This window comes from Neolamprologus brichardi, chromosome 14, assembly GCF_056152115.1.
Source record: "Neolamprologus brichardi isolate AB-2024 chromosome 14, ASM5615211v1, whole genome shotgun sequence".
Taxonomy (NCBI): Eukaryota; Metazoa; Chordata; class Actinopteri; order Cichliformes; family Cichlidae; genus Neolamprologus; species Neolamprologus brichardi.
The window spans coordinates 2763416-2778384 of record NC_142117.1 but is presented as its reverse complement, the minus strand read 5'-3'; the positions used below and the strand labels follow the sequence as shown (position 1 = coordinate 2778384).

Below are 14969 nucleotides of genomic sequence, written 5' to 3'. Positions count from 1 at the left end.
AAAAGCAAAACTGAATTGCACCGGCTTTCAAACAGTAACTATATACAGTCATAGTTTTGAGAATAAAACCCTCAAAAGTAAAAGCGGAAAATGTCAAAAGATGCCATTAAATTAAACAAGCGCAATAAAATCAGTAAAAATAGATACATTAATGTAAAAATAAAGCAATTAAAATGAAACAGTTGGTGTTCTAATGACCATGAGATTTAGTGATTTTAAAGGGAAAATTCTGTTAGAATTTTTTTCTATAAAAAAAACAAAAACAAAAACAAAACTAAAATTTTGCAACTTTTACTTTGAAAAACAGCGGAAATCCGCTGTTAGCTTATAGTGCGGAAATAATCAATAATAAAGGAAAGAGTTCCACGCTGCTTAAAGACGCAAGCAGCTCGTCGGTAAATGAAAGTGTTTCTTGTTGCAGCGAGCTAACCGCTATGATGCTGGAAAGGAGAAGAGTGGCCCTGGTGGCGGAAATCATCTTCACCAAGAAGGAGCCGCTGCAGGAGGAAGAAACGATTCATTGTCGTTGCTCCAGAGCCTTCGTACAGTGAGCCTCCACCACCTTTCCTCTGTCCGCTAGTCTGATCTAAACCGGTGTTTGACATCTCAGCCGGGCTGACGTGGCAACAGCCAGTGTGGATCATTAAAAGACGAAGCAAGAAACGAAATCCAGTCAAATCTTTGAAATTTCGTGTAATAAATGTCGTTTTAATGAATAGCCGATTTACTGTTGTATACTTGAGTGAAGACAACCACAAACCAGTGTTTTAAAAAGCTATCATATCAATCACAGTTGAATGAATCGCAGTTATTACAAGGCTACTACTGTCACTAGTATAATAGTGTGCTAAAGGTTAGCAACTGTGTGCTAGTGGCAGTGCGCTATGAGCTGCTGTCTTGCACACAGAGCGGTGGAAACTTATCAGACACTATAGTGCCAAACGTATTCACTCGTCTGCCTTCACACACACATGAACTTGAGTGACATCCCATAATATTGTCCCGCCCTTTGCAGCTATAACGGCTTCAACTCTTCTGGGAAGGCTTTCCACACAGGCTAGGAGTAGTTTAGGGATCTTTTACACTTGTGAGGTCAGACACGGAGGCTGGAGGAGAAGACCTGGCTCACAGTCTCTGCTCGAAGTCATTCATTTTCTGAACATTGCCATTAGGCTGTCAGAGAGGTGTTTGTGTTAAAAAAGGTATTTATGAGGAAAATATTGGAGGTTATCAAAACCTGGAGCTTCTGAAAGGCAGGAGATGTTTTCCACAGAGTGCTTTCAGTTCCAGGTCTAGTAATAGCAGCACGCTTTACATCACTGCATTCGATGCTTTGTGCGGCGCCTGGTCGTGTAACATGAAAACATGCAGCTGTCTAATCACTGTTTCAGCTCATCTGAAGGCCATGTGAAGTTTGGAGTTCAAAAGGTTGGTGACCTGTGCACTATGCACTTCGTGGCTGAGATGGTGTCATTCCCACTCACTCCGTCTTTGCCGTAACACCACCAACAGTTGACTGTGGAATATTTAGTTGCGAGGAAATTTCACGACTGCGCCACGCTGGAATTCGCCGAGCTCCTAAGAGCACGCCGTTCTTTGACAGATGTTTGTAGAGTCGGTCTGCATGTCCAGGTGCTGATTTATACACCTGGAACACCTGGATTTAACGATTTAATGAATACTATCGTGTCATGTCACTCGAATGCTTTGAGTGTTGAATAGCAGTAGAAAAGCTCCGTATGAATACAAGTATATTACTTTATTTTCTCACAGTCGTTTAGATGATGTTGTTCTCAAAAACCTTGAGTTTTAGCGGATACGCTGATGTATACAGATGCATCTATGGGTTTCCTACATCTGTCCTTTATGTCCATCGCCTCTTTACAGGGATCGGGAGTTGTATCGTTCTGATAACAGACTTCTGCCTGACCTGGAAAACACTGCACGAGGTATATCCTACCATGATATTTATTAAAATAATCATCGATGAAATGTTTCAGGCATTGGGGTAGAAGAATCTCTCTTAACCTGCTGTACTGTCTGGTTTTAGTTGCCATCATTTAAAAAATAAATTTCTCAACTCATACACGTAGATGATGGTGAAGAGGAGGAAGAGGAGACTGAGGTGGAGGAGCTGGATGAAGAGACTCAGATGATGGCCAGCATGGGCCTGCCTGTAGCCTTTGTGTGCTCCTCTGAGCGGAGGAGAGCAGTGAGTCACAGTTTTGTTGTGCTGTGTTATTAAAGTCGCCGTTTTTAAATGAAAACTAAAAAGAAGATTTGGTTGTTATTTTTTGTCATGTCACAGGAGTGCAGGTCTAACAGGAGTTCCTCAAAATACTGTGAAGATACAAGTGAAGAAGAGGCTGATGAAAAAGGTGATGCGATTATCTTTTTGCTTTTATTGTTTTTATAATAATATAATATTGTTTTTTACGAGTAATATTGCAAAGGTTTGTATGTGTTAGAGTATCCACTTTCTCCACGGTGAGTTTTTGTGTCAGCTGCTGCCACAGCTGCACTCGGCTTGTAGATGATGGAGCTGACAGGTACCATCTGGTACTGGGATTACTGTGACAACATGCACTAGTGAGCTTTCAATGGCAACATATTAATGATCAAGAAACTGATCAATATACTGACCTCACAGCCCATTGTTCCCTCAGTGCTGTTAGTTTCAGTCATTGTGCAGATGTCCTGGTTATAAGGTTAAACACCTGCAGTCAGCTGAGACTGAAGAAGTCAGCTGGAAGAGTGACGAAAGGTTTCTCCCACTGAAAACGTCCAGATGTACAGAATCAACTTTTGGGAACACCATCCCACTGTTTGTAAATGGGGTTATATTCCACTGTTGGGAACATTTAACATTCAACATGCTAATTAAGGCCTGTTAAATGTTAACAACGTCTGCGATATAGCTCTTGCACAATCAGACCTTTGGGTCCACACAGCTGAATGTTCCAGACCAGCAAATTGCCAGAAGTTCTCCTTGTAGGCCGTCAGCTTACAGGCTTTGATCAGCAGCACATGGCTCCTTACCTTCTTAATTACAATGGAAGTATTTATTGTTTCAGAGGATTGCATGTGGTCCTTCTTTTTTCATGCGACTGTGATGTCATGCATGATGTTTTTATGTCATAGCTGATGAGGAGGTGTTTGATCCACAAGTGGAAGTATCAGGAGGAATCCAAGATGCTGGCTGGGAAGCCTACTGGGGTAAGATTGGTCACATGACGTTTATAGTGAAATCTATGAAGACTGTTTTTGTCTAACACTGGACTGTGACACCGGGTTTTGTAGGAAGACAGAGATATCATGTTGGGTCAGTGGATACTCGATGTGGCTCAGGAGGTAGTGGGTCAACTACCAGTGGCCTCCTCCCGTCTGCTGGGCAAGACTTTCGTCTACTTCTTCATTTAGGAGTAGAAGTCATCCAGGTCATCAGGTCTTTAGGTCTTGCAGACGTGTCTCCTGATGTCGAATTCATTTGTGTCATCTGACTTCATAAATAATTATAAGTGTTTATCGTGCTCCTCACAACCTGCAGAATTCATCCAAAAGTCTGACTTCACGCGTCTGTTTAGACCAACACAGACAGGAAAGCAGTACGGATTGATTATACAGCGCTTTTCTAATCTCCCGGAGTACTCGAAGCGCTCTTTACAACATGCCTCATTCACGCACTTACAAACGCAGGTGCAAACTTAATCTACATCCACACTCTGATGAACGCATCGCAGAGCAACTTGGGGTTAGTATCTTGCCCAAGGACACTTGGCATGCAGACTGGGGAAGCCTGGGATCGAACCACCAGCCTTTCGATCAGGAGCTGATCTGCTCGACCACCTGAGCCACAGACACCTCGAGTATCCACTGACTAGGGCTGCCACAAACGATTATTTTGATAGTCGACTAGTCGGCGATTATTTTTGCGATTAGTCGACTAATCAGATCATCATCCATTGGACGTAAAACGTACAGCTTATTGCACCAGCAGCATCTGCTCTTATATAACTATCATTAGCTTACAGCTTTAAGTGTTTAAGGTATGTGCTAACTAAAAATAAAGACAAGATGATACTTTATTAAATTTGACTTATATATCATGTTTACCTGAGTAGTGAAAGACGGCGGTGGCTTTGAAAACGATTTGCCGGGAGTCCGGTGTTCTCACGGCTCTAGTGAGCCTAGCCCCCGGCTAGCTATCGAGCTAGTGGGTAACAGACGTCTCCGAAAACGTCGGAGCGCTTTTGAAAATATGTGGTGTCTTGATAAACTGAGCAGATATTTGAGGTTTACACAGCTACATTCTCGCCTGAAAATATGTTAAACGTTTATTTTGTGACCCAGAAAGAATAATAAGAGTAATATTAAAACTAACTAGCTGCCGCCATTGTTGGAAACTGAGCAGGGCTGCGCTATGAATCCTGGGACAGAGCTTCTTCTTCTTCGGGGTTTAACGGCAGCTGGCATCCTCGTACATGCAGTGCTGCCATCTCCTGTTTCAGTCCGTTATTACACTCTTAAATCCTACTACTTATTCCTGCGTCTTTTGGGATCTTACAAAGCTTCAAACGACGCGTCGACTATTAAATCAGTCGATGATTTTGATAGTCGACTAATCGTGGCAGCTCTACCACTGACCATTTAAAAAAAGAAGTTCCACCATATCTTCTTCATGTTCTTTTAATGCAACAACTCCACACATGAAATATTAACTAATGTTTCGACGCTTCTGCAGCACAACAGGGAGAAGCTCTGATGTGGAGCAGCTGGCTGGAGAAACATTCAGAGGATGAGCTGCCGTCTTCAGAAGATCCAGGACGGCCTCCTTGGGACAACCCGGATACAAAAGCTCTCTGGGACAAACACGCTACAGAGACCTACTATTCTTACTGGGAACAGTACTCATACTGGGCGGGGCAGGGCTGGACCTTTGACCAGTCTGCCTGTAATGGGAACGCTGGAGGGGAAGAAGAAACAGGAATCACGGACAGAGGTTTACAGAGCCAATCAGAGAGAGACGGCCCTACTGGAGCTGAGAGTGAACACGAAGAAGATGATGCTGAAGCTTTGCATGTTCTGTTTGGACAGAGCTTCACAATGGAGGCAGGTGGACAGTGTGGTTCAGTCATGGTCCCGTCAGAGGGAGCGTCCTGCAGCTCTGATGATGCTTCTGATGATGGGAATAACCGCAAGAGACCAGCTGACTCTGTACAGCATCACAGCACTACAGGTAATAATTGTGTGTATGAGGTGTGAGCAAGGCTGCGCGATCAGGCAGACGATTGGTCTGCTGAGTTTTAGTCATAAGATTTCTCATTGTTTCCTTTTTCAAGCTCCAAAGCTTTTTGAGTGGAACTCGTTTCAAAGGAACGAGACACCTGTAACATAACCTGAGGTTCTTCCACTTGGTGCTGGCGGTGTCTCAGCTAACTGGGCAACACGTTCTCACTCCCAAAGCGTAACATTTTACGCTAGGTGACAAATCGTCAACATATTACGTTTTCGGCTACCCGCCACGTTCCTAAATGACGACCTCGGAAAAATGAGAAAATATGAGAACCGTATGGACTCAATCTACACATGTTCGCTCTTTTTCTTCAAATCACTTAGAAACACGCTATTTAACATCATTAAAGTCCTGGTTAACCTCAGGAATAAGGTTATGGTTAGGGCTAGGGATAAGGTTAGGTTTAGGGCTGGAATACAGGGCTGGAACGTCTATTACCGCGGGAGCGTCATTGCACTGGATTTCGCCCATAACCCGCCGCGTACCATAAAAACACTGAAGGTCTCCTTTTGCGTTCATCAGGAACGCCGCGGGACGTGACAAAACGTCGGCATGTTACGTCTCGGGAGTGAGAACGGGCTGAACTGGGACAACGAGACACTGACCTCAGTGTTGAATGTCTGTCCACCAACATGTTCTGTCCAGCAAAGTGTCCAGGGGGACAAGAACAAAGTGCCCACAGGAAACAGCTTTCACACCCCATACACAACAGAAATCAGTTATGTTGAGAAACATTAGCTGTTCGATAGGTCAGGGGTCGGCAACCTTTAACACACGGAGAGCCATTTGGACCCAGTTTCCACGGAAACGAAGACACTGGGAGCAGCGAACACGTTTAGACGTCTAAAATGAAGATAAGACTACATCTGTTTTTTTTATAAACAACAATAATGTGTTGCTCATGAAATCTACAGAGAAAAATACATTTATGTAACAAACACAATCTTAACAAAAACAAACACGATTAAAAAGCTGAACTTAAATGATCCACGTAACAAACAAACCTGAGCGTGCAGCCGAGCCTCCACCTGAGTTTACAAATAAACTGGAAACAGCACGATGTCACCAAACAATGATGAATACATTTTTTTAAATCCCAGCATAGATATTTCTTTTCCCTGGTTAACGGGACGTCTGCTCCTGAACGTCTGCAGGTCGGGGCTGTGAGGCGTGAGCGGCGTGGAGAACAGCTGCTCACACACGTGTAGATCAGAAGATCGACAAGACTCCAAACGCATGTTTCTTCATGTTTCTGCGTCGGGATGGCGTTCCATGTTTCAAACACGAGTTGGTCCGGATTCTCATCATCACTCCATCTGTGATCCTGAACACGAGCGGCCTTATTCTGAGCGTCAAAAAAATAATGAAATATAATTTGATTTTAATGTTTCAACATCACAGTAATCTTCCAATTTAGAACTAAAACAAATAGAAAACACTTCAATTAAATACTTTAATTTATTTTCCCAAACCACGCGGGAGTATAAGGATGAAATGGTGCCTGTGGCTCTGGAGCCGACCCTGGCGTCGGTCTTCACAACCACTGAAAACAAATGTCTTCAGAAAAGTGGAAGAAGCTCACATCCCGACAGTGTCAGTCGACCTTTTGATCTCACAGGAACTTGTTACTTTGTGTTTGTTTACTGAGCTGTGGATGAAAATGAGTCAAAGGCTGAATCTTCAGAACTTGTTTGGTTAATCCTGTTCTTGTTGGTCTGTCCTCTGGTTTCCACCTTATGCAGTTTTTCTCCTTTGTTCAATAAATGGATGTGTGGTTGCTCTAATAAACATGTAGCGTTTTGTACGCTCTCACACAGGCTTCCAACTGGCTGCTGCCGGGAATAACGGACGGCACGGATCGAGGAATGAAACACCCGATGGAAACGATGATGATGACGATGATGACAAACCTCCAGGAAAAGGAAGCGCTAAAGTCAAACGGAGGTAAGTTTGATGTTCTATCACGGAGGCCGTCGTCTCTCCAACAAGCCCAGGAATAATGTTCCTGCTGTTTGTCCTCGTTGTCAGTCATGAGCTGGATGTGGACGAGTGCCCACGTCTGACAGCCGAGGACGCCTGGAGTCAGCTCGGCCTCAAACACAACCCAGAGCCTCAGTAAGTTCCTCTGCTGCTTTGGGGATCTTGTCTCGGTCACGTCTGCCGACTCCACCTCAGATATTTTGTGATTGGTCGTTTATGTTGTTTATGATATAAAACATGCAAAACAAAAACACTCAGATGAAAACATTGATTATTAGAAATGGGCCTAAAGCTGAAGTTGTTATTCAGTCGCTTTGTTTGTGGGTCACAAGTCCTCAGTGACTGCGTCCACGTTACCTGCTAAAAGACATGATGGTCTTCTACTCAGAGACAATAAAATAAGAAATGAGATTAAAAATATAATATATTAGTTCCAAAAACATAAGATTGGTAAAACAAAACACAGTTGGGGTAAAAAAGTATTAAAGGACAAAAAATATTCATCGTTGAATTTTGCAGCCTTACGCTTTAGAGCAGGGGTGGGCGATCTCAGGCCTCGAGGGCCCTGCAGGTTTTAGATGTGTCCTCGAACCATCACAGCTGATTTAAAGGCTAAATTAGCTCCTCAACATGTCCTGAAGTTCTCCAGAGGCCTGGTAACGAACTCATCATGTGATTCAGGTGTGTTGACCCAGGTGAGATCTAACATCTGCAGGACACCGGCCCTCGAGGCCTGAGATCGCCCACCCCTGCTTTAGATGGTTAACATCACTGATTGGATCCATTTTCTCATAAAACAGGGAAAGTTAACTGAAATAAACATAAGCCAGTATGGATCCAACTTCACTGAACTATCTCCAAATCAGATTAACTGTCGCCTCAAGGTTTATATTGTAAAGCAGCGGTCCCCAACCCCCGGGCCTCGGCCCGGTACCGGTCCGTGAGTCGTTTGGTACCGGGCCGCGAGAGTTGAGGCTCAGGTGTGAAATGTATAGTTTTCAGGGTTTTATCGGTTTTCAGCGTTATTTTGTTATCGTTTTTATCGTTTACTCGGTTTTCCTGGGTCTTTTCACGTGTGTTATGAATAAATCTTCTTTTTTTCGGTACCGGTACTAGTTTTATTTTGTTGTATTTATCCGCGACACCTTAAAGGCCGGTCCATGAAAATATTGTCGGGCATAAACCGGTCCGTGGCGCAAAAAAGGTTGGAGACTGCTGGTGTAAAGTACAGACCCTGCAATGATACAAAGAAGAGCCCAACAGTCAGACAGCTGCGAGCAGCTCTGGGCAACAGTGGGAAGAAAAACCATTTAAACAGGAAGAAACTCCCAGTATCTTCTGCTACTGGTTCAGGTTGAGAGGAGGAAGATGGGAGCAAATACACACTGTGGAAGTGTGGAACAACCTTTCCCAACAGACCTCTCACAGCAGGGAAAGCACAGGACGAGTGATTGTCCCTGTAGTACACAGGAGATGTGATGCTGCATTGTGTGCTGATTTTAACAGCAAACATCTGACATGAAAGCTGTTAACTTCACCAACATCTAGAACACAGAAAGCCTGCAATGCTGCAAATTGAGAGTTTTTATGCTTGAAGTGTTGCAGGTTTCGGCTCCAGTGAGATGAATGAAGCCAGCCTACATCTGAGCCCTGTTTCTCTGGCTGTTTAGAAACATAAAGGTTTATGTGAGCGCGGCTGTTTGAGTGTAAAAATGTTTTTAAATGTCTAAATTGTTACAATGTGTTCATGTCTCAGGTTCAACAGTGTGTTAAGCTTCAAAGGAAGCTCAGCTTCAAAGTGTCAGAAGCAGCGACGGACCAAGAGAACAATCAGCAGCTCCAACAAATGCAGCAGGTTCTCAAAGATGGGCAGAGACAGCACACAGAGCAGCTCCGCCCTTTGTAAGGTACGACCTGCAACATGCTGAAGACTGAGAGCAGCAAACTAATCTGATGTAGCCTGATCAGCTCGCACAGATTAGATGTTTCCAGTTTTGTGAGCATGAAAGACGAGGTTAGAAAGAAGCATCGCAGTGGAAATCACTGAAAGTCACGTCCTTTATCTGTCATCCTGGCATGTCCGTAGATTAAAAGCATGGGGGACTGGAACAGGTTAGACAGGAGGAAGTCGAGCAGAGCTTTGTTTGTTTGAACGTTACACAGAACGCTTATGAAAAAAGTCTTTTTGTTTCACAGGTTCAAAGTTTCCTTGAACAGGTCCAGCGAGAGAGAGAGGGTGACCAGAGTGAGGTGGACAGAGAGAGACACCCTGAGGACAAGCCTCCATTTTTAAGAGAAGCTCAAGAAGAAAAAGACGAGAGGAAGAAGGAGGTGACGAAGTCTGCATCCAGTTTAGATGCAGAGGGCAGCAGTCAGCCCAGCATCACCTCCAACTCTGTCACAGAGGAGAGTGAGGTGGAGGAGAGAGAGGAGCAGCCGGGCAGACACTTACCCTGTCTTCAGATTCCTGACTTTCTCCTGCCCGATGAGCCTGAAGTTCACAGTAAATCAGGTTCATACATAGTAAGGTTGTGCTGTTTAAAAGAAACGAACGAAAAACTAACTGCCTAATATTTATGTCTGTGTGAAAGACACAAAAACACCAAAGAAGAAGAAGAAGAAGAAGAAGCAGCAGGTCCCAGCAGAGATGGCAGCTGAACCACAGCTGGCTAAATACTGGGCTCAGCGCTACAGACTCTTCTCTCGCTTTGATGAAGGCATCAGACTGGACCGAGGTCAGTCTGCACACTGCACTTATGTCACATTATTCCAGTGGAACCAACAACATGTGAATCAACCTTTAAATGATTGAGAGCCGGCTCTACATTACAGTTCAGTTCATGTCAGTGTTCTGGGGATTTACTCACCTGGATGACTGAGCATCCAGGTGAGTCAAAGCTCCAAAGATCATTTTTATAAACTACATTTAAAGAAGTGTTTGATTATTATTCTGTTAGGCCCTGAGACGTGTCAGTGACCGGCAGCAACACTGATTTTCCTGCATGTCAGATTTAAACAAAACAAAAAGCTGACACTCGTGACGTCAGCCTCGTCAGCTGCTGTATAACTATTAGAGAGTGATATTTCTTTTACACTTGATGATTCAGTGTTACTCATCGTTTACTGTCACTGAATTAGCTTATAACTAACGTATAACTAACGTATAACTAGCTTATAACTGACTTATAACTAGCTTATAACTAACTTATAACTAGCTTATAACGTATAACTAGCTTATAACTAACGTATAACTAGCTTATAATGTGTAACTAGCTTATAACTAACGTATAACTAGCTTATAACTAACGTATAACGAGCTTATAACGTATAACTAATTATAACTAACATATAACTAGCTTATAACGTATAACTAGCTTATAATGTGTAACTAGCTTATAACTAACGTATAACTAACGTATAACTAACGTATAACTAGCTTATAACTAACGTATAACTAGCTTATAACGTATAACTAACTATAACTAACATATAACTAGCTTATAACGTATAACTAACGTATAACTAACGTATAACTAGCGTATAACTAACGTATAACTAGCTTATAACTAACGTATAACTAGCTTATAACGTATAACTAGCTTATAATGTGTAACTAGCTTATAACTAACGTATAACTAACGTATAACTAGCTTATAACTAACGTATAACTAGCTTATAACGTATAACTAGCTTATAATGTGTAACTAGCTTATAACTAACGTATAACTAACGTATAACTAGCTTATAACTAACGTATAACTAGCTTATAACGTATAACTAGCTTATAATGTGTAACTAGCTTATAACTAACGTATAACTAACGTATAACTAGCTTATAACTAACGTATAACTAGCTTATAACGTATAACTAACTATAACTAACATATAACTAGCTTATAACGTATAACTAACGTATAACTAACGTATAACTAACGTATAACTAGCTTATAACTAACGTATAACTAGCTTATAACGTATAACTAACTATAACTAACATATAACTAGCTTATAACGTATAACTAACGTATAACTAACGTATAACTAGCTTATAACTAACATATAACTAGCTTATAACGTATAACTAACGTATAACTCAGAGTGCAAAGTACAGTAATAAGTTTCTCTGCTTATCTGAAGTCGGTGATTGGGCAGCAGTCTGAGCAGGAAACCAGACCTGCCGCTCCCCGCCCGCCTCCTCCTGAGTGTCTGGAGAAATACCAACAACTAGTTTTACTGATGAGTGACGATAGCGACTGTTAGTCATCTAGTCGCACACATTACTGCTGCGAAGCTCGTTCAACCTTTGGTTTACAACTAAAGAAGCTTCGTGGAAGAGACGTGAAACAAAGTCGCTTCCTAGCCGAGCTCCTTCGACAGTAACAGTAACTGAGAGCAGCAAACTGAGGAATATACAGAGAAAGAAATCAAGAACCAGACACATGGCTTAGTGAGGAAGGAGAAAACTCTCAAAATATAAAGACTTTGAGAAGAGCATCAGAGTAACACAGATGCTCCTTCTGGGCTCTGCTCACATACTGAGGAGAACCAGCCTCGTGGCAGCCTTATAATTTCCTTTGGGATTAATAAAGTTTTCTGATTCTGATGTTCAACAAGTACCTTGAACAGTAGTCGTGATTTGGCGCTAAATAACTAACATTGTATTGAATTGAACTGAGAAGGAATGGGTGATGAATACAACAGGAAGTTTGCCAGGGTCGTCTCACACATGTTCATAACGCCGTTTCAGAGGGCTGGTTCTCTGTGACGCCAGAGAGGATCGCTGAGCACATCGCCCTCAGGGTGGAGCACAGTTTCTCTGAGGCTCAGCTGGTCATAGACGCCTTCTGTGGTGTAGGAGGAAATGCCATCCAGTTTGCCCTCACTGGAAAGAGAGGTAAGTGTTTATAAGTTCATGAGGTGTTTTTAGAAATGCAGCACGCTGAGCTCACAGTCGGTCCTCTGCGTCATGTTTCAGTCTTAGCCGTTGACATCGATCCAGTGCGGCTGGACATGGCTCGGCACAACGCTGCAGTTTACGGTGTGGCCGATCGAATCGACTTCATACAAGGGGACTTCCTTCAGCTGGCCCCCCACCTCCACGCTGACGTGGTCTTCCTGTCGCCACCGTGGGGAGGACCTGACTACCTAACTGCTGAGGTGTTCGACATCAGGACCATGATGGAGCCTGATGGATATCCTTTGATGAGGAAGTAGAGGGATGTTAGTGACTGACAGCAGCGGTCTCCAACCTTTTTTGCGTCACGGACCGGTTTATGCCCGACAATATTTTCATGGACCGGCCTTTAAGGTGTCGCGGATAAATACAACAAAATAAAACTAGTACCGGTACCGAAAAAAAGAAGATTTATTCATAACACACATGAAAAGACCCAGGAAAACAGAGTAAACGATAAAAACGATAACAAAATAACGCTGAAAACCGATAAAAACCCTGAAAACCATACATTTCACACCTGAACCTCAACTCTCGCGGCCCGGTACCAAACGACTCACGGACCGGTACCGGTCCGAGGCCCGGGGGTTGGGGACCGCTGACTTACAGGATTCATTTGCAGGAGGGAGCGAAAACTGAAAGGAGAAAATTACAGCTTAGCTTTGAAAAATGTTTTTGCTTTTTCAATTTTACAGAAGACGTCAGGAGTCGTCTGTTCATCTGTTAGTATAATAACGTGCAGAAGCCATATTTATTTATTTATATTTTGTTTCCAGTCAGTCAGACTTTCTTGTCAGTTTTGAACAGTTTTCAGTTTCTGGACGTTGCTGCTTCCACATTCAGTTCAATTCAATTTTATTTATATAGCGCCAAATCACAACAAATGTCGCCTCAAGGCGCTTCAGTTGCAGTTCAGTCGTTATCTCAGCTGCAAACATCACACTGACAGGCATGTGGCACAGACACCCGAGTTTTTAATACATCGACTTGAGGTGGTGTAGGAGTCCTTAAAGAATCTGAGGAATTTGAGTGAAAATGAGAAGTGCCAGGGCTAAAAATATCTACAGCGGGTTGTCTGAAGGTCATGAAAGAAAGAGGAAAGAGATCCAGCAAAGACCGACAGAGGACCTCAGAGAAAACCCCACAATCAGACGAGCAGCTGTGAGCAATGTGGCGACAGTGGGAAGGAAAAACTCCCTTTTAACAGGAAGAAACTTCCAGCAGAACCAGGCTCAGGGAGGGGCGGGGCCATCTGTGGCGTCTGCGCCTGCAGCTGATTGAAGTCAGAAATGGTCTCAGTGGTAGTGAAGAAGCCAAACATCACCAAACCAATGTGCAAGAACTGAATAGAGCAAAAGGAAGATATATTAGGTGCAAATAAATAAAATATTTATATGTGGTGTCAGAGGGCTACGTCACAAGTGCTTTATATTGTAAGACAGTCCCTACAATGAACCCCATTAAAGGTGAACTTTATTCAGGCACGTTGCAGCATGCAGTTAACACAGTCACATCTGTTTAATCTGAAAGTTTCTTTTTTTGAACAGTTTTCATCCTTAACTCTCGGCACATTTGAGATTTTCCGCCTGGCCAAACTGATATCAGACAACGTTGTGTTCTTTCTTCCGCGCAATGTCGACATGGATCAGGTCAGTGTGTTCAGAGTTTCTCAAACATGTAATCTGTACTTTGATATATTTATTGTGACCGTGATGTCTGAATGTTCATGTCCACCTGGACTGGCAGCGGTGGGATCGTTCTTTATCTACCCATACATGAGTATTGTGTTGTAGTAATGTGTGTTAGCTCTGGTCAGCTTGTGTTGGGACTGTCTTACTGAAATCTGTCTCTTTGCTACAGGTGGCCTCTTTAGCCGGCCCAGGAGGGAAGGTGGAGGTCGAGCAGAACTTCCTCAACAACAAGCTGAAGACAGTGACTGCTTACTTTGGCAGCTTGATAAGCCCGGGCTGAGCCGCGCACCAGATCCTGTGTGAACCACATCCACACAGGATCTTATTCACTCTGCAGACCAGCCCAGCTTACCCACCTGGCTTTTTATTATGGTTCATAATATCTGTTTATATTTTGTCCTTTTATTCTACATTTCTAATAAAATGTTTTTCTCATTGTTTTTATGCGATGTTTTGGTACATTTTAGTTCAAGACTGGTAGACGACAAAGACATTAACTACATCAGATTTATTAACATCTGCACAGCAAAACCGTCTTTTAAAAAGCTGTTTTATGTATTTGCTAAAGAGGTGCAGTGTGGGGGGGAAAGCTTTGATAGCTGCCACTAGGATGGTAACCGGACTGGTTCTGATATAGCACCTTACTGTCGCCGTCGCAGGCAGGCGGGCAGGTCTTGCAGATCTACGTTTGTGAATGCGATATCTTGAAAACGAGGCAGTCTGATAGCACAGGTGCATCTATTACTAATCTCCGATCAAACGTCAGTTTTTTTGAAAATCTTGTGAATGCGATATCTCATGAACAGTGTTGGTCAAGTTACTTGAAAAAAGTAATCAGTAACTAATTACTGATTACTTCCCCCAAAAAGTAATCCCGTTACTTTACTGATTACTTATTTTCAAAAGTAATTAATTACTTAGTTACTTAGTTACTTTTTAACAACACGATTTACAACCTGAATAGGTGATAAAGTGATAGATCTTTCAGCCCAATTCTACTTTTTCTGCATAATCATCATACAAAATGTAATCAAATGGAAAAGTCTCTTTT

At 42.8% G+C, this 14969-nt stretch overlaps 1 protein-coding gene across 2 annotated transcripts; it reads left to right on the top strand.

Moving 5' to 3' along the window:
* The first annotated feature begins 342 nt into the window (after positions 1-342).
* Positions 343-14320, top strand: tgs1 (trimethylguanosine synthase 1). 2 transcript variants are annotated; one of them, XM_087850626.1, is made up of 15 exons: positions 343-547; positions 1888-1949; positions 2088-2212; positions 2309-2378; positions 3142-3216; positions 4742-5236; positions 7111-7237; positions 7322-7408; positions 9030-9180; positions 9470-9776; positions 9865-10008; positions 12021-12167; positions 12249-12467; positions 13800-13876; positions 14088-14320. In XM_087850626.1, the coding sequence occupies exons 1-15, from the start codon at positions 435-437 to the stop codon at positions 14196-14198; spliced, it is 2310 nt and encodes a 769-aa protein (XP_087706752.1). In that variant the 5' UTR covers positions 343-434; the 3' UTR covers positions 14199-14320. The 2 variants fall into 2 exon arrangements, with proteins under 2 accessions (XP_087706752.1, XP_087706751.1); XM_087850625.1 differs by having other exon boundaries at positions 9470-9785.
* Positions 14321-14969: the final 649 nt, after the last annotated feature.

Excerpts from the sequence above, each read along its gene's own strand:
- tgs1 (XM_087850625.1), top strand. The coding sequence starts at position 435 with ATGATGCTGGAAAGGAGAAGAGTGGCCCTGGTGGCGGAAATCATCTTC. Across the intron at positions 1,950-2,087 it reads CCTGGAAAACACTGCACGAG|ACGTAGATGATGGTGAAGAG; the intron begins GTATATCCTACC and ends CTCAACTCATAC. Across the intron at positions 3,217-4,741 it reads TGGCTGGGAAGCCTACTGGG|CACAACAGGGAGAAGCTCTG; the intron begins GTAAGATTGGTC and ends ACGCTTCTGCAG.